At 44.7% G+C, this 22,680-nt stretch overlaps 1 protein-coding gene across 2 annotated transcripts in view; it reads left to right on the forward strand.

Moving 5' to 3' along the window:
* NOS1 (nitric oxide synthase 1) overlaps nt 1–22,680 on the forward strand; it is an 833,905-nt gene that overhangs the window by 694,413 nt on the left and 116,812 nt on the right. For both annotated transcript variants that reach the window (XM_069619207.1, XM_069619208.1), the window contains exon 10: nt 612–786. In XM_069619207.1, the coding sequence (XP_069475308.1) occupies nt 612–786 (175 nt within the window). The remainder of the gene's footprint in view (nt 1–611; nt 787–22,680) is intronic.

Here is a 22,680-nt window from a genome sequence, read left to right on the forward strand (position 1 = left end):
TCCGTACCAGCCCGCATTCCTAGTTCGCTTATGGCCTGTCTAAACCCGCTCGCTTACCACACTCAACCTTACTTTTTCCCCCAAAATAATCCCTTCACTTCACCCACCTTACTCCCAGGCCACTCCTCCTCTTCCTATTTAGTGACATCCAAGGAAATAAAGGGAGCTCTTTCTTTTTTGGAAGAGCCCTCTTATTTGTACTTGGTGACCCTTTTATTTTCCGATGTACCTTTCTTGTTCCAAACCCATTATGCTTTGAAGGGGAAGAATGTTTAAGAAAGGACCCGGATGTTTCTGCATGGGAGTTGGTGCTGAACATTGCAGCTGGTTACAGCACCTTTGCCCTTGGTAAAGTGCTTTGGGCTGCTGTGGCATTACCAGCCGGTACAGGTGGCGCACCCAGCGTATTTAAATGTTCTGGTGAAGTGTGGGGAGTTTCCCATTTCTGTTTTGTAATCATTCAATTACGCATGTTGATGCTAATTTCGGTATAATTTTCAGCACCCTCCTTCTGTGGCGCTCTCAAACTGTACTATATGTTTTATGCTTTTTGTTTAAAAGACCCCTCTTCATCCCAGTCATTCTAACCACCTCTTTGTGTCGTCCTACAGGTTGGAGTGGTTTAAGGACCTGGGCTTGAAATGGTACGGTCTTCCGGCTGTGTCCAGTCTACTCCTGGAGATTGGCGGCTTGGAGTTTAGCGCCTGTCCGTTTAGCGGCTGGTACATGGGAACCGAGATTGGCGTGCGAGACTACTGTGACAACTCGCGATACAACATCTTAGAGGTACCACTGCCCACTTTGCAGGAATACATTGTTTCTTCCCTTTCATAGCCATCATTTGGGCAGACTACATTAAGATTCTCACATCATCCACAATTTGATTTGAATTGTTCGGGCTAAGAGTAATACGCATCCAATGGACACCCAAGATAAAGACTTGTGGTAATCCAGTGGACCAGGATCTAGAACATGGGTCTGCAACCTGTGGCTCTCCAGATGTTTTGGACTACAACTCCCATGATCCCTCACTACTGACTATGCTCACTTGGGTTGATGGGACGTGTAAGCCAATATAACTCCCTGGTTACTAGTGAATAACTGTGGAGAGGGGGCCAAGCATTCCTCCAGCTGTTCACCAAAACGACCTTCAAGTATTTGAGCTGCAGGTCTGGTCTCTTGACACCAGAACCAAAGAAAATACTTCCAGTGTTTACAGTAACCTTCGTCAAAATGACAGTGCTTAGCGCTGCATTGAAAACACATTTTGGGACATGAATAAAGACATACCAATCATACCACGCTGGCACCTTTCCACATGGTTCCCTCTGTGTGCACTGAGACAGTGGTCACAATGCATGTGAGATGCCAAACGCATACTCAAAATGTGCACACATACAACATCTCTGTTAACAGGTCCAAACTGCGTTTAACATAAGCTGATACACATTCTTCTCTTTTCTCCTGATTTGTCATAGCTGTTTGAATATGGTTTCTTTATTTTCACATTTTAACTCATAAGGGAAAGCTGGTTTCTACTTTTTCCACAAACAACAGCAAAGCGCAACTCTTCTCAAATTGGAGCACTAAAGTTGTGTGACAGTTTCTCAGCCAAACCATGTTTTCAAAAATACCTAAATACTAAGCCAATCACATCATCACATGATAATTTCTCGCACTTAAAATGGACGCTTCTGGAAATATATATTTAAAGAACAGATACACCACTGGCTGCCCAACTTCCCTACACACGGGTAGTGGAGGGAATACTCCTATGAGTGATATTTAATTACACTCAGCTGTATTGAGGACAGTCACATCTGTATCAAAAAACACATATTTTAATTCGCATACACATAATTAAAAAGGACCATGTGTGAACTAGACACTTCAATGGTCAAACTAAAATGAAAAAGACATCAGCGTTTTGGCAGCGTGATATGAGGTACTATGAGGTACAAGTTCAAATAAACACAAAAACTGTCATTTTTGACATAGATCAGTTCGAATCAGTGTGATGTTACTATTTTCAATCTGAGCTCATATACACTAAATCCCACAGAAATTAGTGTTTTAAGCAAAGGTCTCTCGTTTGTCCCTACCTAAATTGCTAATCAATTCAACACTGAAATTGAATAAAAAAATGTCTTTAGAACATTAAGACTAAAGTATTTTTTCCGTATTGCAAAAAGTGGGACTTCATTGCATGAAAATATATCTGGATTTAAATTTCCATCCTATTTTTTACCATCGTCAATGATGGTTTCTCCAGAGATAGTAACATTCAAAAATAAGATTCAGAGAGAAATACAAAATCTATTTAAAACAAAAAATCAACAGAGGGATAATTTGACCAAAACAGAAAGAATAGCTCTTAAACAACTCGAAGACAATCCATCTTTCAAGATAAAACCCGCGGACAAAGACGGAGGAATTGTTCTTTGGGATACTATAGCATATAGCCAAGAAGTAAACAAGAACTGGGAGATATACAATCCTATAAGAAACTCCCAGGGAATCCCACTCTAGCACTGATGGAGGAAATAGCCAGTCTAATGAAACGCGCATTAGACCATGAATGGATATGCAAAGATGAGTTAGCATTTCTAACAAACCAAATCCCATTACACCTGCTTTTTATGTACTCCCAAAAATAAATAAAGATGCACTTACCCCTCCTGGAAGACCTATAGTGTCAGCTATTGGTTCATTACTAGAACCACTCTCCATTTATGCGGACTCTTTTCTAAGACCTTTTGTAGCCACCATGCGGTCATACATCCAAGATACTACTGCCATGATATGCGTAACTTACCAAATAACAATGGGAGACAACGATATTTTAGCCACAGTGGATGTGGAATCGTTATACACTAATATTCCACAGACCGAGTGTTTAGAAGTTATGCACCAATACCTTGAGAAAAGAGCAGACTGTACAGTACCCTCTGATTTTATCACTGAGTCTATCAGATTGGTCTTGACAAAGAACTTTTTCCTATGTGAAAAAACGTATTATCAACAAATACAAGGAACTAGTATGGGTGCGACATCTGCCCCTGACTTCACCAATCTATTCATGGATAACTACGAGGAATCTGTCATTTATGCTGTCACCAATCCCTTTCAGGATAAAATCTCTACATGGCATTGCTATATAGATGACATTTTCATGGTATGGAAGGGGCAAGAAGATGAATTGATCACTTTTCTGACATGGTTGAATCGACAAGCTCCCACCATAAAATTCACCATGTCCTTTAACCAAGAAAAGATAGCTTTTTTGGATTTAGTGTTCTTCAAAAAAACAAACAACAATCTGGCAATGACCCTTTACAAGAAGCCCACTGATAAGAACACACTTCTATTATACAGTAGTCTCCACCCTCTCAGTATACGACAAAACCTACCATACGGGCAGTTTCTTAGGATCCGCCGTAACTGCAGCAATATTGATGACTTCAAGAATAACAGCATTGAATTGAGCAAAAAACTAAAAATGCGTCAATATCCTTCAAAAACGATTAAACAGTCTACGAAAAGGGCACGCAACATTAATAGAGAAATATGTTTGACAAAACACGATAAGTCACAAGATGACAGAATGACGTGTATCTCCACTTTTTCACCTTTGAGTAATGATCTTAGAAAGATCATTCTTAAGAACTGGAGAATTATACAGACAACTTCAAACCAACCACACCAAGATTCGCATTCAAACGAATGCCGAACTTGCGTGACAAGTTAGTACACACATATCCAGTGGATAAAATGCCAATTTCAGATCAGAACTAACTATGGCAGCTACCCCCGGTATGTGGGCACTTTAAATGTGGTCAGTGCTCGGTATGTCACTTGACTAGCAACATCAAAAACATAGACTTGAATGGAAGCAATTGGAAGTTGAACACCTTCTCGAAATACTTAACCAAGTGGGTCGTATATGGCATCAAGTGCCCATGCAGTCTTCTCTATATTGGGAAAACAAAAAGGATGATTAAGGATCATTAAGATCTGCATTTGTGAGCACCGATCCGCAATAAGGAATTATACGGCAGATAAACCACTGGTAGTCCATTTTGAGACAAAAAAACACTCACATGATGACATGCACTGGTGCACTGGTTTGTGATTCAAACAGTGAAGGCTCATCCACGTGGGTGTGACAGAGATCTGGAGCTCAAAAAAGTAGAACAAAAGTGGATTTACAATCTTGATACGGTAAAAAAGGGCCTCAATTTGGCAGTAGAATGTACAACTGTAATATATAGCCTATATTTACAAATTTGTGCATGCGATGGTCACCACTGTCCCCACCATTAACAATCTAGTTGGGGACAGGATAAGCAATATGAACGAAGGCAGATGTAACATCTTTAGGTGGTCTATTCATTCAAATGCACATGCGGTCCTACAACAATACCAGGAGCCACATGTGCTGATGAGATGTTAGGAATTTGACCTCTCTGTTTTATAGATGAGCACTAACAGAGATTGTCTTCATATCAAATGGATGTACGAACAGGAGCACACTAATAGGGGTGACAATACCAGATAAGAACGATCATCATTAGGCCTTATCAACCCTGCACCACGAGAAGGAAAGTCTCTTATTCCCCATGTTTCACGAAATAATGTTAGGGGCCGTGTCTTTTGTACATGGTCAGTCCAATGAATTAAGACCAAGAGTATTCACATCCAATTGGCAATAAAAAACGTCAATACACCAAAAGGCTATGACGTGCGAACACGTACGACACACATAAACAGGTGCGATAACACCAGACAAGAATGATCAACATCAGGCTTGAATAGCCTCGTACTACGGGAAGTGAGAGATGTTTTATTTTTGTACTTTTATGTCAACAAATAATATTACTGGCGATGCAATTTTATATAAAGACAAAGAAGCATAAAATGCCAGATAGGAATCCTGTCTGAGAATGCTAATATAGAAGGATACATCTAACTAGGTCTCTTTTGATACAGATCGGACCCCTATCCAAAATGGCGATGATGTACGCACATACGCAGACGCTCACGTTAGGGAGTCATATAAGACCATATCAATCCAACATGGCAGCCATTCGTGTACTGCGAATCATAACACGGGTGCTTGAGACATCCTACAAGCAGCACCTGCGGACAACGCCACTTTGGGATAACAGTAAGCATTACGTGCATTTTTTTAATGCGCGAGATGGCTAGGAATAGAAAACTTTGACAGCAGTAATACATATGCGTTTTGTTCACAGAACTGTCCCTGGTATTCCATTGCCCAGCAGTCATTTTCTGCAGACGGAGACAAAAACTCACTGGCGGCATAACATCAAGGCACCGTGAACGTAGCTAGTAAGTGTCGAGACAGTGATTGACCAATTACATCACACAAATATTTTTAGGGCGATTCTGTTAGAATTATTTCTTTTTCGTCTCTCTCCCCCCATTCATCTTGTTGTAGATCTATTGAGAAGGTGGGGTGAATGGATGGATGATACAATTCGGTCCCGGTCGGGCTTGAAAAAACACTCTATGGTGACAACATACCAAGAAACATAATATACCTCAATATAATGAAAGGAACACCAATTAATGGTTACATGGGTATGACATACTTTAAATTTTAAATGAGAGATAAAAAAACGGCGAGAGAGTAAATATAGCTCTCTCGTCCTTTTGTTGTTTTTCAGTTGAGCTTTATCCAGAGGTGAAAAAATGTGATACCAAATAAGATGATTTGACTCCCACACGTAAAAGAAGCTACACACGTAGCAGGTTAGTCGAGTGTCTACCCCTAGTGCTGTCCATCCAAATAATTATGGCTTCAGTCATGATACAGGTGTCATTGTTTTTAATGGAGATTTTGTTATATTTGTAGGTATAACGAGTAGAGTACATGGTCCAGTGCTTACTGCTCAATTGATTGTTTGTATAAAGATTGATAGCGTCCTGAAGAAGGGGGTTGACGGTACAGTCAATATCAAGATCGATTCGGTCTCTGTGTTCTCCACCCTCAAACACAAATTGGTGTAGACGATGTGTCATGATTAAAAATTATGATTTCATGCTAACGAATGTCACCTATGGTACTAACATCGCACTGATTCGAACTGATCTATGTCAAAAATGACAGTTGTCACAACCAGGTGTCTGTGACATGTGTGATGTTTATTTGAACTTGTACCTCATAGTACGCCGCAAAAACGCTGATGTCTTTTTCATTTTAGTTTGACCATTGAAGTGTCTAGTTCACACATGGTCCTTTTTAATTATGTGTATGCGAATTAAAATATGTGTTTTTTGATACCGATGTGACTGTCCTAAATACAGCTGAGTGTAATTAAATATCACTCATAGGAGTATTCATTCCACTACCCATGTGTAGGGAAGTTGGGTAGACAGTGGTGTAGCTGTTCTTTAAATATATATCTCTCCTCACACACCCTGGTCCCGGAAAAGAAGAGGAACAACCCTTGCTCCAAAACGATTTACTCGCTTCTGGAAATAGAACTCTGACTGATTGGTCACGGTCCGGACAGGCACTTCCTCTTAATTCTGCCGGGGACCCCTCCAGATAAGAGCCGTGGGTAGGAGAGCGAGAACGAGACAGAGAGAACACGAGAACTCAGTAGCTGCCAGTCTGTTATCTATCTCCATCAATGAAAAAGAGGATGTTTGCTTGAATAACTTCAACTTGAAAGGCCGTGAGACTGACGGGGCAAGGGCCGGTATTTTGATCCATTCCACATAGAAAAGTAGAGTAGCCCAGCACTTTAGAGATTTTAACATATCATGACAACTGGCAAAATAAGATACCAATATGCCAAAGCCGAGCCAAAGATAAACCACCAACAAGTACACATTCAGTATCATATACTTAAACCAATGGTTATCCTTTAGGCGACTGTCAAAGGTAATTTGTCCGGAAACAATGTATTTGAAAATTATTAAGGGCCTCATTTTGCAAATACCACCAGAGCGGCTAAAGCAATGCTTTGCCACCCATAACAGTTCCCCATAGACAAGACTATACCTATTTGGTATCCTGGTATCCTGGTACACTGCCAGCGGTTGAAATACTGCTAAATTACTATCAATGGTAAATGCAGCCATTAGCCCTCATCTCCGATGGTAGCAAGAGCGGAACAAACACTTTTCTGTGTTTTCTGCAATACCTCGAGTTCTAGTGGTAGCGCAAATATACCAATGGTGGTAATTCAGTGGTAAAATGACACTGGAACTACAAATCTTAATTGATGAGTCTATTGTAGAACTCATTTAGCAAAAAACACTTCCAAATGATTGCTTTTGCAATAACGTACAGCACACTTCACCCAGAGTGCTTTGCTGCAAATGCAATTTGTAAGGACAATTGTAAAGACCAACTCAGAGCTGATCCTATTTTCGGTGGTAAATGGCATCGTTTTTAGAGACTATTCTTATCTGTAATTGCTGGTGGTTCTATTGGTAATATGGTGGTAAATTGACCGAGGATTTATTTGGGACTAGCAGTATTTGTTCGTTTTAGAATTGTAAGTAATCTACCACCAGCAGTATGTACCACTTAACACCCGCGGTAGATTCGTGACCTTTCCCAGAATGAGGCCATAAGTAACTTGTAAGAGTTCTTGGCGATTAAGTGTCTCGTGATAAGCTGGCCAGTCGCAGGACCTGACTGACTGGCAGGTTTGTTCAGCTGAACAAATACGCCTTCAGACTTACACTCTCGTTCCTGATGGTGTCGATCCCGAACAAAACCATGGAAAAAGCCATTCTGTACGTCTCTCTGAATACGCACCCCCTTGCTCGAATCCTAGATGTGGGAACCTCCACTGACACTAGACTGTAGCTTCGGTGTGGGGTTCTCAAACCCTTCAGGGATTCCAAAATCTTCTCCACAGTATCAGTATTCTGAACCCCAGAGAGCAGCTTGATTACTGGGGACAGTGGCTGCTCTTCCAGAAGACTCAGATGCCTCTCGGGAGGATAGTTCAGGGGCAACATGATAGCCTTGGAAGCAAGACGACACGAAGCAACACGGGTTCGATCCCCGGGTCCGCGCTTAGAAACCTCTGGGTATTAAGAGTGTTATAAATAACCTATCATATCATATATATCACTACATTGGTTTCGATTGCACAGTGACAAACGCCATGTTTGTTGTGTTGGCCACCATTTTACCTCTCTGCTGTTTACATGTGCCAGTGGTCTTCAAAGCCTGGGCCTCCCAAGTGATTGGTTTGTGGCCGCCATTGGTTCATACGCCTGTAGCAGAATGAGACCTCTGCATTTCTGTCGTTTTGAGATACTAAGTGTATCTTCAGGAGGATGCCTGAAATAGATCATACCATACTGGGGTATGAAGTGGTAGAAATAGTGCATCTAAGAAAGATGCCACTCTGAGGACATCAGAATGCCCCCGCCCTCGTCCTCCTTCGCCACAGCTTGGTACTGAGGGGCATAATAATGGAGTATTCCACTAACCTATTGACCTCTGAGAGAGATGAAAATGTCAATCAAGTGTTAGGTGAGAGCCATTATTTCTGGGAGTCATCCACCCATCACATTTTTTGGCCTAGAGTCTGACTCCTATTGCAGAGCGCACGCAGAGCTTCAACGTCCTTTACGTTGTACCTTTCTTTTGTTCCACGAATGGCTGACAGTTTTATAGCAGAATGGAAAGCCAAAATTGGTGAAAGTGAGAATGCCATTAGTGAACATATCAGGACTCTCCCTAAAATGGATCATACCATTTGGTATATTTGGAATTGAGAAGGGGTGAACCAAGTGCCACCCACTGGTCCCTGAAATTTCCTAACCCCACCTCATTGTAAAAAAATACGGGCTTTCACTAACTCCTACACCTTTATTATACAATGAAAGAACTTGAATTCTTATGATGTTAAACTTTATTTGAGGCGTTTAGTGCAGATCTGTTACTTCAAATAGCTTTGGCTACTATACGAATAATACTGTGTTTTGGGATGGTGGCTGTACATGATTTCTATGTGCCCAGCTCAGAAGCTATGAGCCAACATGACTGATCATTTCCAAAGCAAGGACCAAACAAAAGGTACAATTGTCAATTGACAAGTACAAACCCTCTTAGCATGTATAATGTGTATCACACAACAATGAACAATTATTTATTTAATTTGTTTTCTTATTTTTATAATATAACCATGATCATAAAAATGTGTACAAAATAGAAAGTCGTTAGTAAACAATCATTAAAATCTAATTGTAAAAAACACCACACCAACCAGTGAACTCGTATCTCAAAACATTCATCTCATACCCTTTCATCCCCATTCAAACCAATATCATTCATACTTGTGCAAACGCAATATCTCTTGTCTGTTCTAAAATAAGAACACCTGGTCTATCCCATAGACCTTTAGATGCTAGACAATATTTGTCATTTAATAAAGTGCATCAACATACATTCTGAAAATGGCATATATTAACAGATCTCTTTTAAATATATTCAATTGCCACGTTGTTTCTATATAAACCCAAGTAAGATCCAACTCCTGGATGGAGTGGGAACTGTAGTCGTGTCGACTCGAGTTTCGGGCAACTAGTCAGTTGAACAAATTCCAACCAGTGCGCCTTATCAGGACATACAGATATAAAAATACAGTTTTGTAAATAACTCGAAATGGTGTGTGTTGGATTCGTTTATCGAGTAGTCAACTATTTTTATTCTTGTGCCTTTCATGTTCCAGCCCTTTAGTAGATTAAATGAGTTGCAGACGGAGAGGGAAAGAAAAAGAAAGAAAAACAAAAATATATGTTTCAATCAATCTCTGAATCAAATCATTGTAGACTGCACACCAATAGTTAAAAACATAACATTGTACTTTGCCTTTTAGATTCCTCAACCATCTTGAAGCATCCTCTAAACTGAATTAGATTCTAATATGCAAACAAGGAATTATTTCCTGTGTATTTCAGAAGGAATGTTAAACCACTGCCAACCCAGGGAGAAACCCCCCACCTATCCCGCATGCATGGAGAGTCATGTGCAAAAAGGGAAGTCATGATATGATATGATATATTTTATGACATTTATAACGCGCCTATACACAAGTGTTTCAAGGTGAGGCGAGGGAGGGCGAACAGAGGGAGGACAGACAGCAATCCTACTAGGCCAGGTGGCATTCAGATCGCGCAAGTTTGTGGGAAGGGGGCAGGGACAGTGCAGTACATGGAATAGATAAACAATAAGTAACGGCCAGCATGTGACAAGTGCAAGGGGTGAGTGCAGACATCAGGTGTCAAAGGCTGAAAGGGGGACTGAAGGGATACAGAACAGTCCCCAAGTGCGGGGGTTGCCAGGAGGGCAGTGCAGGTGTGTGAAGCTGGGGGGGAGGGACCTGGTCCCGAGATCAGAGGGTGTCCAGGTAGCCAGTGCAGTTCGGTGACAGCCAGGCGGTAAGCAGGGGAGAGGAGGAGAAAAGGTAGAAGCAAAGACAAAGGTTTTGAGGTGCTTCCGGAACCGGAGATGGTTCTCCTCAAGTTTAAGGGAGGCAGGGAGGCTCTTCCAGAGGGAGGCCCCAGATGAAGAAAGAGATCTACTTCCAACTCGTTTCTTGGAGAAGCGACTGACCCTGAGGGAGTTGGAGGCGGATGAGCGAAGAGCTTGAGAAGGAAGATATTTAGGAAGAGAGAGTTGAATGTATTGAGGTCCCAGGCCTCAGAAGGCCTTGTGGACGATGCAGAGGGTTTTAAACTTAATCCTCGCAGCCACTGGGAGCCAGTGCAGATATTTCAGTCCTGGAGAGATACGATCCCTGGGCTTCAGGCCAAGGACAAGTCTCGTGGTCCTGTTCTGGATGAGTTGCAGAGGGCGGAGAGTAGAAGCAGGCAGATTTAGAAAGAGGCTGTTGCAATAGTCCAGCTTATAGAGAACCAGAGCTCTGGAGACAGTGAGCTTCTGGGGGAAGGAGAGGAAAGGAAGAATACCTCTGAGGAGGTGCAGCTGATAGTGTGACTTCTTACAGACGTCAGAGATGTGAGGAGAGAAGGAGAGTGTAGAGACAAAGATGACGCCGAGGTTTTTAGCCTTGCAGGTGGGAGCAGGAAGAGGGCCAAGAGAGGCCGGCCATAGAGCTACAGGAAAGGATGTAGCGGGTGTACCGATGAGGAGAGTCTCAGTCTTACTGGCATTAAGGCAGAGGTCATTGGTGGCAGACCACTCCTGGATAGCAGACAGACAGTCAGAGATGAGGGAAGGAGAAGAGGAAGCCGAGGGTAGCCTGAAAATGAGCTGAGTGTCATCCGCATAGCACTGAAAGTTGGGGCAGAGAGCAGCAATGCGGTGGGCAAGGAGTGCCAGGTATTGGTTGAACAGCCAGGGAGAGAGGTTAGACCCCTCGGGGACACCACGGGTAGAGAAAAAGATAGAAGGACCCAAGTTGGACCTGGGAGGGTCGATCAGAGAGGAAAGAAGTCAGTCGCGCCAGAGCCTGCCCAGTGATACCCAGGTTATCACGGAGACGGTTGAGCAGGATGACATGGTTGACAGTGTCAAAGGCAGAAGAGAGATCAAGCAGGATGAGGACACAATGGGTGTTAGAGTCAAGGCTGGAGAGCAGGTCTTCACGGATGTTCAGGAGAGCAGTTTACATGTTTCTGGCAGCTCTGAAGCCAGACTAATGGTCATGAAGACAACCAACAGATTCAGTGTGGAGATTAAGCTGGGAGATGGCCAGTTTCTCCAGGAGCTTGCCCAGGAAGGGAGTGATGGAGATTGGCAGATAGTAAGCCAGGCAGGAGAGGTCGGCAGAGGGTTTCTTAAGAAGAGGGTGCACAAGGGAGTGCTTAAGGGGAGATGGGAAGACTCCAGTGGTGAAGGAGTGATTGCAGTCATCAGCCAGGGCAGGAGCCAGGGAGTAGATGTGGTCCTTGATAGTTTTGGAGGAACAGGGGTGAACCTGTTTAGAGTCATGTGCAAAAACAAGGTCAAAAACATACATCAAGATATAAACGCTGTGCAAATGGATAGGAAGGATGATGTTCTTCATAATGAAACTGCACTAACAATTGCATCGCTCAACCAATTCGAGCCCTCTCCTGAAGCAGAGTAGTCTAAACTGGTGAAAGAGAGCATCAAAGCACGATCCCCATTGGACAGATGTCCACCGGACATCTACAAAGACATCCTTATCAAATAAACCCCAGTGACCTCCTCATCGGAAACAGGAATTATTCAAGATGGCCAATGTTAAATCACTCCTCATTGACGCCACTGGATACTCTGATGACCCCATAAACTCCCGACCAGGAGCCTGAAATGCCATACCCTGCTAAAGTCATCAAGGCTATTTCATGATCAAATGCTGGAGTCCAACAACATCCTGGGCCATTCTCAAAGAGGTTTCAGACCAATGAGTCAAAGGGGATCTGCACTCTTATCCATTTGGGATGACCTCAAGATCAATACTTATGCAAACATCACATCAGCCCTCATACTTTTAGACACCTCTGAAAACATTGTTAACCCCTGTAAGGAAAATATGGCATCAACATTAAGACAGACACAAGGGACCACAGATCAAGGGTGTTTATTGAACTTCAACAATGATATGATAAATGCCTATCTAATCTTAAATCTAGAGATGGGAGCAAGCTACGGCCATCAAATAATAATAATGCAGTCCTAGTGGTGTCTTGTCAAATAAAAAGTGCCTATACTGAATAAAACCTATTGCCAATCCGTACCTCTAAATACAAATAGTGTGTGGGTATTGTTTATGAAAAAGAAAGAAGTGTTCACAAAAATGATATGTCAGGATGCTCAGGCCGTTGGCCTCCCTTCCCACGTTTTCAGCACGGGACAAGGTGGTTCACTGGAGCATGGCACAATCTCTGGCTTATTGGCCACAAGGATACAGTTCAATCACCAGCATCAGGGCCTTCTGTGCCCAAGTCTCTTTACTTATCAGTCTCTTGATTCAGAGGGCCTGATGTGCCAAACAAAATGAAAAGTAATTTTCTTCTTACAAGCATTCAATTCGGGTGATTCACTCTTCACCGTGGACCCCCCTCAGCCGGGCTCAGGTCCCTTCATACAATGTTCATAGAATATTCTTTCTCGGGTGACTCACGGTTCACCCCAGATCCCCCTGAACTGGGCTCAGATCCTTCTATACAATGTTCAATACTTAAAGTTCAATATTTTGGATCCCCCTCTTCTGGGCTCAGATCCTCTTTTATACAATTAGTCTCCCTCAGCCCGAGTTCGGACAAATTTCTTTGAGTTCTAACTATCCAAGACTTTCGAATGTGCACAGGGTTTAGCTCGTCCTGTTGCAAGACCCCTTCAATTTCCCAATTTCTTTTTACAACATCTTTCAGTTGGATACCTGACAGAGACCTTCGAATGAGCACCTATGTGGCGCTGGACCACTCTGCGGTATCTGTCTTGGCTTCAAAGGCTCATCTGCTGGTTAATTATTCATGTCGCTCCTCACATACATTTCACACACTGTTCTTATTCAGATGACTCTATACAATGTTGCTGCTTTCAACTTTGGCGCTAACACAGCCCGGTCTGGTATCCGTCTCCCCGACTCACCAACTGTGCTGACTTTACTGGTGCTGCTTTGTTGTAGGAGCCAAGGACAGTACCACAGCAGCAAATGCTTCTCTCCGCCTTGGCTAGCAACGCGGGAGAGCCACAGGTCTCTTCAGCTTTAATTTCAGGTCTTATGTTTCTTATTCTCGAAGACTCTTGAAAGTAATGGTCTTTCTCTGAAAAGGTCAAGGGCACTTCCCTCCTTGCAACCCTCTCTGGTATTGCCATCTTTCTCCTTGTATTTAACTGCCATCTTGGAACTGCTGCTTCCTCGTGTGCCTTGCCTTGCTCAGAGTGTGCTTTCATGCTCTGCCTTTAATCCATGTGGGGAAGTGTGATGGAAGTCAGGTGTGTGTAATTATCGGTAATTGCCTGACCATTGTATTGGAACATGTCAGGTATACGGCTCGAGTGTTAGTCCGTTTTCTCTCACAGTGAGCTGTCCATGAATAAGTGTCAGGAAAGAGGGGGGGGTAGTTTCTAAGTATCCTATGGGGAAAAGGTGTTATGGGGAAGGGGATGCTGCGTCTCGCTATCCAGTGTCCCAGTTAAACTCCCTGAAGACCTCTCATCCCAGTGATACTCCGCCCTTGTCCACTAGCAGGAACTGGATCCAAAAGCGATGGCCGTGTCCTGGCCACCTAGATGACAGATCCCCAGGGACTAGCGGGTGAGACACCTGCAGGGTTCTCACACCACACATTACTAATAAACGAAGACAGAGGACTGTACAGCACTGCAGTACAATAAAATCACCTGGCGTCCACCCTACAGATCGTGACAATTCCAATATAGCCTGTGGAGTACAAAAAGGATCAATCAAATTACCTCTGCTATTCAATATATAAATTACCTCATGGTATAGGAGACTCATTAAACGGCACAGCCTCCTATGACAATGCCAATAACCTGGCCTTGTCAAGAGGTGGTGGGAACCCCTTTTTACAGGTGGTTGGAAGGTAGGGGGCTATCCAGAGTCAGTCCTAGCCCTAAAGATAGGCACTGCCATGAGGGCCCCAATTCCTTTCCCCCATTGTGCCAGTATGTTTGTTTGCAAACCTTTATCTCCAGCCTTGTTTCATGTCTCTAATACTGGCCAGAGTCTCTTTTCATTTTCACAGATCACCAACCCGGTGCAGAAGGCCAACAGCGAAGGCCAAGCAAGAAAATCTGCATCAGCAGCCCACACACAGAACGGAAAAAGAAAAAGCTGCAAAGAGAAGCCATGGCCCCGCAGAGAACAGACCACAACAGTGCACCACCAGCAGAGTAACAGACACCAACTGCAGCGACACAGAGACATAGCGTGCAGACCAGCATCACAGTACTGGGAAAGCTCTTTGGCGACCTTGCGCATGCGGTCACAGGTCCCCTAGACCACCAGGGACAAAAAGGGGGAAAAGGAACCATCCTCCTCCAAATGTATCAGGATGCCAACCGAGAATAGGTCCCTGAACACGAACATGGACATTGGACTTTCTACACAGCCATCTTTGGTATGCGACAACCCCGCACATAGAAAGTGGAAGACCGGGCCAGATTGTCCTGGGAAAGTTGTCCAATCCTTATATTGGTAGGAGGATTTAAGCTTGTGACAGTAAGCAGGAAGTCATGGTTTATCGGGTGAGGTCAGAGGTGGAGGTCGAATATGACAGAGAGCATACTGACGAAAGAATGGAGCGGGAGTTAAGAGTGGAAGTGATGGCTGTGCAGTTTGAGTGTGCGTATTTGTGTGGCGAGTGAGCAGAGAGGTTAGGGTAAGGAGTGAAGATGAATTCAATGTTACAAGGCAAAAGGAGGGCGTCTGAGTAGTGGGGAGTATTAGTAGTGTGGAGGAGGGGAGTTGTAGTGTGGTAGAGGGAAGAAGTGTACTGTGGAGGAAGGGAGTAGCACTGCAGCCAAGGGAGTAGTAGTGTGGAAGAGGGGGAAAAAAGTTTAGACGAGGACAGTAATAGTGAACAGAGTAGTAGCGGGGAGGAGAGAAACATTGATATATCAGAAAAGAGTGACTAGAATATACAGGAAGAGGTGAGAGTGGAGGTGTGAGGATGGTCTGACTAAAACCAGAGAAAGTGCACAATTCCTGTTAGAATAGGAACTATTGGCTAGAGTAGGGGCAGTTAGGAAGTCCCTGAGGGATATTAGAAAGCCAGTGTCATAGTGTACCATCTGTAGTATAAGACCACTCATAGACAGTAGAGGACAGCATTCACTAGCACTAACCAGGGGTAACGGATGTCTGGGTTAGAGAGGAGGGTCAGATACAGATGAGAGATGGAAAGGGACATCGCTAGGCCGCACAAAGAAAATAAAAACCTGTGAACTGTCTCTAGGACTCTGAGTCATTTCTGTGCCATCTGTGACACTCGCCTTTACAATTATCCAGATGAGAAATCATTTCCAAAATGACATTCAAGGACAGAGAAACCGTCATCGCCAAATACCTCACTCAACTGAACTCATGGATGACTATTAATAACCTGAACCTGGACACAATCGACATCATGATTGCTTAACCTAATGTCTCACCGCAGACAGCCATACTTTGACCTGTAGAAATGAGTGCCTACCTGGAAACTTCATGTGATCAAGAATGTGTATGGACAATGTGCTCTGAAACAATAAATCAATGCCATAATTGTGAAAACGTTCGACCACCTACATTCTGTCAGGTGGATAACGCTATTTCATACCTTTCCCACAGAATACCCTCACTGTCCTATTACTTGGTTTTTATCAGGAATGGATTATGCCAACAGCATATATCAGCATATATCTCAGCAGGTCATATTACTTTACTAAAAAATGTCCATGCATCCAGAATGAAACAGAAAGGTTGTTACTCAGACTCACCAGGAGGGAACATATATTGCCAGCCCCAAGATGACTCCACTGGCTACCAGTCGAGAAAAGAATACTTTTCAAAGTACCAGTGCATCACCTATAGAGCTCCTGAGGGCCATGGAGCCAGATTCATCCTGGAAAAGATGATACCACACCAACAGAGGAGAATGCTGAGGTTCAGCAATGACCTACTCTCAAAGTCCACATGCTAATCCAGAAAGAGGGGCAGCGTCACAGCCAAACTCTGGAACTCCCTGCTAAAGGGGAATCCACACAATCTACAAGCCTTACTAGGCAAGGCATCACCCTAGCAATCACCCCCTTGGCTACAGACCAAAGACCCTATTGTATTTCACCCAAAAGACCCACCCTGATGGGAGTCCATGGTATCTGCTCCTACGTGCCTTATAATGATAATGATCACGCCCAGTGAGAGTGCACCCATGTAACCAGGGAATATCTCTGTTATGTTTCATGTTTTGATTCACTTCAACATGTCACCCAATGCAGTCAGGGCAGCAGGGTGTTTGCCTGATTCAGTATGTAAATTCACTTGAACAGCTACTATATTTTGCAGCCCGCACTCCCAGCGTCTGGAGATTGCTCTCAGAACCCTTCCTGTACCTTACCCGCTCCGGAGTCCCCACTAGACGCCCTCATGGTAATCAATCTGCAACACTGTCTCCTGGCTGCAGCCCCTCTCATTTACCCCCTTCCCGCATTCCTTTCTGCTCTTCCACTATCATTCAGAAACTGCTGCTGCGTGCCATCCACTGCCAGAGATGGTGCATACAGCAGCTGGCACACAATGCCTCCGCCAAGGTTCCACAGCAGAACAGCATCTCCACTGAGGCTTGACCATGGGCAAGTAAGAAGGTTGCTCTACAGCAGCTGGCAAGCCCTCGACTAGCCCCCACACTGACATTCTCTACTTCTATACTCAAATGTATTATGCACAGACAGACCAACCATCCCACCTGCATTCTAGCACCATGGGCACAAAAGCCTCCGCTATGATGACAAAATGCCTCTGTGGTCTGGACAAATAACCCCCAGAAAAAGACTAAAAAAAAACAGTACGTTGGGGTTGCTCACATTAACACAGCAGAAGATATATTGCATCCATGCCAGTGGTAGGGGGAGCATAACAGAGGTCCCAGTCACATAACATAAGGGGGATGCCTAAGAGGGGCAAACATCAGATGGGGCATGGAAAAGGCAGATGCAGAGGATTTTTCGACAATCTGCCGGCTATTCATATAGCACAAAGAGACAATCTACACTGTGTCTCTTGGTAAAATGAACAAAGAAAACCACCCGCCCTTTGGTATTAAATCTTAAATGAGTTTAGATCAGAAGAACAAGTTACTTCTTACCTGGTAACGTTCTTTCGATGGGATGTTCCTCCGACATATTCCTTATCTTTGATAATTCGTCTCCAGCTTGCTGGCCTCGGAAAATGTTTTCTCAGTAGAGGGCGCTGCGCATCGAGATCCGTCGAGTTGGTGTCCCTCGACAGCCACCGTATCGGCGCCGACGTCACCATGCCCATAAATAGCCGCGCACAGCGTCCGTTGCTCAGTTCTGTTTTGTAGCATAAGATAAGTCATGCCTGAATTGGTTATTGACCTTGAAGGAGCGTAAGCTGCAACCACAAGGGAAGTATTACTGCGGGGATGGATGGGAGGGGCGATAAGGGATACGTCGGAGGAACATCCCATTGAAAGAACGTTACCAGGTAAGAAGTAACTTGTTCTTCGAAGAGATTGTGTCCTCCGATGTATTCCTTATCTTTGATAGACTCCCATAGCAGTGGTGTGTAATTGGAGGTGGGAGTAAAAACGCCATGTTTCCCTTTAAGAATGAACAGAATGTAACACTGCTTTGCCAAACCTAGTCTCTTGACTAGAGGAGGAATCCAGGTTGTAAAATCTTGTGAAGGTATGTGCGGATGACCATGTGGCAGCCGCACATATGTCTCGAACCGGAACCCCTCTTTGGAGGGCCGAAGAGGCTGCGATACCCCTGGTTGAATGAGCCCTAAGATTTTGAGGAGGCTCTTTCCCTGCTAGTTTGTAACATTCCAGAATGGCCAAAATAATCCATCTGGAAATGGTCTGTTTTGTTATCGGTAGTCCCAATCTGTGCCCTGAGTAACCTATGAACAGTTGGTTTGCCTGCCTAATCCTAGCAAGTCTGCTGATGTAAAAGCTTAAAGCCCGCCTTGGGTCCAGCCTGTGTAGCCTTTCTTCCTCTTTCCCCGGATGGGGAGGAGGATAGAATGAAGGTAAAGTAATTTTCTGAGTGATGTGGAATTCAGAAACCACCTTTGGGAGGAAATTAGGCTTCACCTGTAGGACAACTTTGTCTTTATGAAAAATTGTATGAGGGGGTTTACAAGATAGAGATTGTAATTCGCTCACCCTTCTAGCAGATGTTAGTGCCACTAATAAGACAGTTTTAAGGGTGAGAAATCTTAGCGAACAAGAGTGGAGTGGTTCGAAAGGAGTACCCATCAGGAAATTTAAGACTAAATTTGAGTCCCATAAGGGAACTTGGAATGGTCTTGGAGGATAGACATTAGTTAATCCCTTTAGAAATTGTATTACTAAGGGTAATTTGAAATACGATGGCTCCTCTGCAGTGCGCTTGAAGATCGATAGCGCTGCGAGATAGCCCTTGATAGTGCCAACTTGAAGGCCTGAATTTTCCAAATAGAGTAGAGAGGATAACACTGTCGGTGTACCACATGAAAGGGGGTCGATATTCTCTTCTCTACACCAGCTGCAAAATTTGCTCCAACGGCAGCGATATAAAGACTTTGTTGCTGGCCTTCTGGCTGAAAGCAACACCTCCATGACGTCATCAGGGAGGTCCCAATCCTTGTATCTCAACCTTTCAGAAGCCAAGCATGAAGGTTGAGGGTTCTGATGTCTGGATGGAGAACCTGACCTCCCTTCTGTGAGAGAAGATTCTCCTTGAGTGGAAGGTGAGTTGTAGGGCAGATGGACATGTCCAGAAGGTCCGGGTACCACGTTCTCCAGTCCCAGTCTGGGGCAATTAGGATCATGGTCCTCTGGAATCTTCTCAGCCTCCTGATCATTTGAGGAATGACAGGGACTGGTGGAAACATGTACAGGAGTGGAAACTCCCAGTCCACTACGAACGCGTCCCATAGAGCTCCTCTCGGGGGAAATTCCCTTGAACAAAACAGATCGCACTTCCTGTTGGTACTGGTGGCGAACAGATCCACTTGAGGGGTTCCCCAAAGGGCGAAGATCTCCTGAAGGACTTCCTGAGCTCGTGGGAGACTGTGTCCTGCCTGCTCAGAGCATCTGCCGTCAAGTTCTTCTCTCCGGCGAGGTGAACTGCCGATAGAGAGATTCCTTCTTGAACTGCCCAAAACCAGAGCTGCATTGCCACTCTGCACAGTGGCAGTGATCCCACGCCTCCTCTTTTGTTGAGGTAGTGCATTGCCACTGTGTTGTCCGTCATTATCAGGACATTTTTTTCCCTGTACTGATGGCAGGAAAGCTTTCAGCGCTAGTCTGATCGCTCTCAGCTCCAATAGGTTGATGTGTAGTCTGGACTCCGATGGAGACCAACGACCGCTGATGGTCAAGTCGTTGACATGGGCTCCCCACCCCGTGAGTGAGGTGTCCGTGACTACTGTTATCTCCGGCCATGGTTGCCAAAACAGTTCACTTTAAAAATGTTCTCTCGATAAGCCCACTATTGAAGGTCTCGGGCTACCTTGTCCGGAATCCGAAGGAGATCTGTCATTTTTCCTGAGAACTGCGACCACTGGGTTCTTAGTGCCCACTGGAGAGATCTAATTCTCAGGCGAGCCTCTGGCACAAGGAAGATGCAGGATGCCATTAGGCCTAGCAACCTCAAGAAGTCGAAGGCTGGGAGATGTTGGGCATTTTGAAACTTGGTGACCATCTGCAGAATATCTTGAGCCCTCACCTCTGGTGGCGAGGCTTTTCCCAGAGAAGTGTCCAGGACCGCTCTGATGAACTGGAGTCTCTGTGATGGTATCATCTGTGACTTCTTTAAATTGAGGGAGAAGCCCAGTTTGTGAAGGAAGTGGCAGACATAATCTAGCTGGATCTGAGCTTGTTCCGAAGATACAGCCCTGAGCAGCCAATCATCCAGGTAGGGGTAGACGTGAATCCCTCCCCTCCTTAGACTTGCCGCCACTATCGATATTAACTTGGTGAAGACCCTCGAGGCGGAGGTGGGCCCAAATGGCAGAACTCGAAATTGATAATGAGAGCCGCCAATTGCGAACCTCAGGTATTTCCTGTGTTTGAGATGGATTGGCACATGGAAATAAGCATCCTGGAGGTCCAGAGATACCAGCCAGTCCTGGAGCTGCCGGGCCTGAAGGATCTAAGAGGGAGTTACCATCTTGAACTTGTCCTTCCTGAGGAACTTGTTCAATTCTCGTAAGTCCAAGATAGGTCTCAGTCCACCGTCTTTCTTCGGTATGAGAAAGTAGGGGGAGTACCAGCCCTTGTTCCTCTCCGCTACAGGTACCGGTTCTATGGCACCTTTCTCTAGCAGGTCTACAATTTCCTGTGAGAGGAGCGGATCTGGAACTTTCAGAGATCTGTTCCCCAGTGGATGACTCTTAGGGATGCGTAGAAAAGGCAGGCAGTCACCTTGGGCAACTGTCTCCAATGCCCAAGCATCTGACGTAATAGCCTGCCATCCCATCAGATGTTGAGTTAACCTGCCCCCTACTGGTGTCTTGTGAGAAGAGTCCTCAGAGCGGTTTGGAGGCGGCTGATGCAGATGCCGAGGGTAAAGTGGCACCTGCTGCGGCTTTTGTATTTTTAACCCGTCCACCTCGGGTGAATTTTTTCTGACCCCTTTGGACCGGCTGTCCTATGCCTCTTCGGAATGCGGAATAGAAGTGAAAGGACTTACCTCTCCAAGAGGTTCCTGAGGGGCGATATGGTGTCTGACGGATTGCAGCTCCCAGGGATTTTGCTGCTGCCTTTGATGTTTGAAGCTTTTCTAAACTGTCATCCGCCTTCTTACCAAACAAAGAAAAGCCATTAAAGGGCATATTCAAGAGTCTGCTTTGCACATCTGGAGCAAAACCAGACATTCGCAACCAAGCAAATCTCCGGGTTGTTGTACTTGCCGCCATGGCCCTGCTGATGCTGTAAGCAGAATCAATGCCAGTTTGAAGGGATTTGCACATTGCGTCTTTACCATCCTTAATGATGTTTAGAAACGCTTCCCTTTCTTCTCCCTCCGGGAGGCAGTCAGCCGCTGATGAAGCACACTCCCAGAGTGTGTGGCTGAACCTTGCCAGCGTACAAGTAGCATTGATGGATTTCAACGCCATGCTACATGCAGAAAATACTTTTTTGGCCATAGAGTCATATCTCTTGTCATCCCTGTCCTGTGGAACAGTACGGTAAGCCGATTTACTACCTGATGAAGTTGGTGCCTGAACAACCAGGCTCTCTGAAGTTGAGTGTTTGGATAAATATTCAGGGTCAGCAGTAGACACCCTATACTTGGCTGATAATCTTTTGTTAACCGCCGGGATAACCTCAGGGGTTTCCCAGTTTGCCAATATTTTCCTTTGCAATGCCGCATGAAATGGCACCACAGGACCCTCCTGTGGACCTTTAACCAAAATGTCTGTGAGGTCGTCTTGCTGAAAAGCAGGTGAGGGTGTAGACCACCCCATAAACTCTATTATCCTTGCCATCAAGGTTCTATAAGGGGTTTCAGCATGTTCCCCTGGGTCTGGTTTGGCAAATTCCACTTCTGGGGAAGTGTCCAACCCACTTGCTTCATGTAAGGATTTTTGGAGGTCCTTTAACCTACCTTCCTCAGAGGTAAATTCCTCTGGTACAGGAGTTGCAGATCCCTGCAACTCAAAAGGTCTCTCCTGATCCGAATTCTCCCCTTCTTCATAAATAGATGCTAAGGCTCTGGAATGATCAGATCTTGGAAATGGTATAAATCCCATTTCCAGAGCAGAAGGGGCCAAATTCATCATAATTGGCTGAGAAAACGTTGACATCGTCGACGCGGACGTTAAAGGCCCCGAAGCCATCGAAAAAGGCGTTGAGAAAGTTGGTAGAGGCCTCGAGGAACTCGAGAGTATTGGAATTATACTTGAGGTTGTCGATGACATTCTCGAGATCGAGGCTCTGGGTATGGCCACTGGCTGTGAGGTGGCTATGGGTTTGTCCTTTCTCAGCGTCGACGTCAATGTCGGCGTC

Source organism: Ambystoma mexicanum, chromosome 10, assembly GCF_040938575.1.
Source record: "Ambystoma mexicanum isolate Mex_15411 chromosome 10, UKY_AmexF1_1, whole genome shotgun sequence".
Lineage (NCBI taxonomy): Eukaryota > Metazoa > Chordata > Amphibia > Caudata > Ambystomatidae > Ambystoma > Ambystoma mexicanum.